Source organism: Colobus angolensis, unplaced genomic scaffold, assembly GCF_000951035.1.
Source record: "Colobus angolensis palliatus isolate OR3802 unplaced genomic scaffold, Cang.pa_1.0 Scaffold77, whole genome shotgun sequence".
Lineage (NCBI taxonomy): Eukaryota > Metazoa > Chordata > Mammalia > Primates > Cercopithecidae > Colobus > Colobus angolensis.
This window is the reverse complement of record NW_012121487.1, coordinates 2,992,890-2,995,079: the sequence shown is the minus strand read 5'-3', so window position 1 is coordinate 2,995,079 and position 2,190 is coordinate 2,992,890. Positions and strand designations below refer to the sequence as shown.

General features: G+C 40.5%; 1 protein-coding gene across 2 annotated transcripts in view; it reads left to right on the top strand.

The window, feature by feature from the left end:
- KIAA0907 (KIAA0907 ortholog) overlaps window positions 1-2,190 on the top strand; it is a 30,307-nt gene that overhangs the window by 5,386 nt on the left and 22,731 nt on the right. For both annotated transcript variants that reach the window (XM_011928365.1, XM_011928366.1), the window contains exons 3-4: window positions 206-334; window positions 670-749. In XM_011928365.1, coding sequence (XP_011783755.1) covers window positions 206-334; window positions 670-749 — 209 coding nt within the window. The remainder of the gene's footprint in view (window positions 1-205; window positions 335-669; window positions 750-2,190) is intronic.

The following is a 2,190-nucleotide window of genomic DNA, read 5'->3' as shown; positions in this document are numbered from 1 at the left end:
GTAATCCCAGCTACTCAGGAGGCTGAGGCAGGAGAATCGCTTGAACCCGGGAGGCGGAGGTTGCAGTGAGCTGAGATCACACCACTGCACTCCATCCTGGGCGACAGAAGGAGACTCCGTCTCAAGTAAATAAATAAATAAAATAAAAAAAAGAAGACTTTATCTCACCATAAAAGCTTTTTAATCTAATTTCTCTTTTTTCTAGCTTCAGGCTCCTGGCAAAGGCCTAACTAGCAATAAAAGCAAGGATGACCTGGTGGTAGCTGAAGTAGAAATTAATGATGTGCCTCTCACATGTAGGAACTTGCTGACTCGAGGACAGACTCAAGATGAGGTGAGGAGGCATTGGGACTCTTTGGGGAAGGTGGTGAGTGGATTCAGATAAAGAAGACCTCTAAATAGACAGGTGTTAGATATTTATTAGTGAGTTTGGGTCATAGTCTCTGAAGTCAGAACTGGGTTTAATTTAACTTCAGAGGAGGATAATGAAATGGATATAAATGAATTCTCTGCATTGATTTGAGTAAGAAACCATGGAATAAAAATTTCGGATATAGGAGAGAATTCATTCCTTCTTACTTGGTCGAATGAATGAATGGGAAGAAAATCTGTCTGCCATTGAAATCAACCAATTGCCACATCTTCTTCATTGAACATTTTCTTTTTTAGATCAGCCGCCTTAGTGGGGCTGCAGTATCAACTCGAGGGAGGTTCATGACAACTGAGGAAAAAGCCAAAGTGGGACCAGGGTACGTATTCTCTTGTTTATGGAAGGGTTGGGTGTATGACTCACGTTAGTCTCATGTTTTTCATCCGTAGGTAATACGTGTACACGATACTTGATTCGAGGTTTGAGGGGTATGTGTGTGCACACTGTATAGCAGAATTCTGGATATCAAACAGATACAAGATGTTGGGAGCTGCTTTTGGACTTTTATTTCACATTTAATGTTTTTATTGGAGGGAACAAATTATAGGAAAGTGTAAAAGAAGATACTAACCACTAACATTTAATGTATATACTTTTTTCTTTTTTCTGTCCCATATGATCTGCAGAAATAATGTATATACTTCCTTTTTTTTTTTTTTTTTTTTCAATTTGAAATGGAGTCTTGCTCTGTCACCCAGGCTGGATTGCAGTGGCACGATCTTGGCTCACTTCAAGCTCCGCCTTCCGAATGCACGCCATTCCCCTGCCTCAGTCTCCCGAGTAGGTGGGACTACAGACACCTGCCACCACACCCGGCTAATTTTTTGTTATTTTTAGTAGAGATGGTGCTTCACCATGTTAACCAGGACGTTCTCAATCTCCTGACCTTGTGATCCGCCCACCTTGGCCTCCCAAAGTGCTGGGATTAGAGGCGTGAGCCACTGCGCGCGGCCATGTGTATACTTCTTAACTTTTTTCTGTGGAAATAGTTACCCTCACAAATGGGCTCATACATATATTTTTTGTCTTTATGATGGTTATACGTTGTGATTATTCAGGTAAAGACTTAATCTGTTTCATTTCATTCCTTCCATCATTCAGTGTTTGAGTTTCTCTTAACTCTCGGTTGATAGGTACTTAGGAAATGCAACATTTTTAACATTAGCTTAAACTACACAAAATAAGTAACTAAATTTACTTCCTACCCCAAGCCAAGAATTTATTTATTTATTTAGAGATGGAGTGTTTGCTCTTGTCACCCGGGCTGGAGTGCAGTGGCACCATCTCGGCCCACTGCAACCTCTTCCTCCCGGGTTCAGGCAATTCTCTGGCCTCAGCCTCCCACATAACTGGGATTACAAGCGTGCGCCACCACACCCAGCTACATTTTGTATTTTTAGTGGAGATGGGGTTTCACAATATTGGCAATATTGTCTTGACTCCTGACCTTGGGTGGTCCCCCCGCCTTGGCCTCCCAAAGTGCTGGGATTACAGGCATGAGCCACTGCACCTGGCCCCAAGAATATATTTAAACTTTCTATATGTGTTGTTTGCTGTTTTGAACTTTGTCTTTAAAAAGTTATTTTTATCTGCCACTTTTTATTAACTGTATATGGTTATTGATCACTTTATTATAATTTAAGTCATCTTAACATTTAGAATCTAAATTATCAGTTAATGTGGGCCTCAAGAGGTTTCTCTATATGCATGATCAATCTTTCCCCATTAATTTTGTGTGTGTTGTTTTTTTTTTTTTTTTT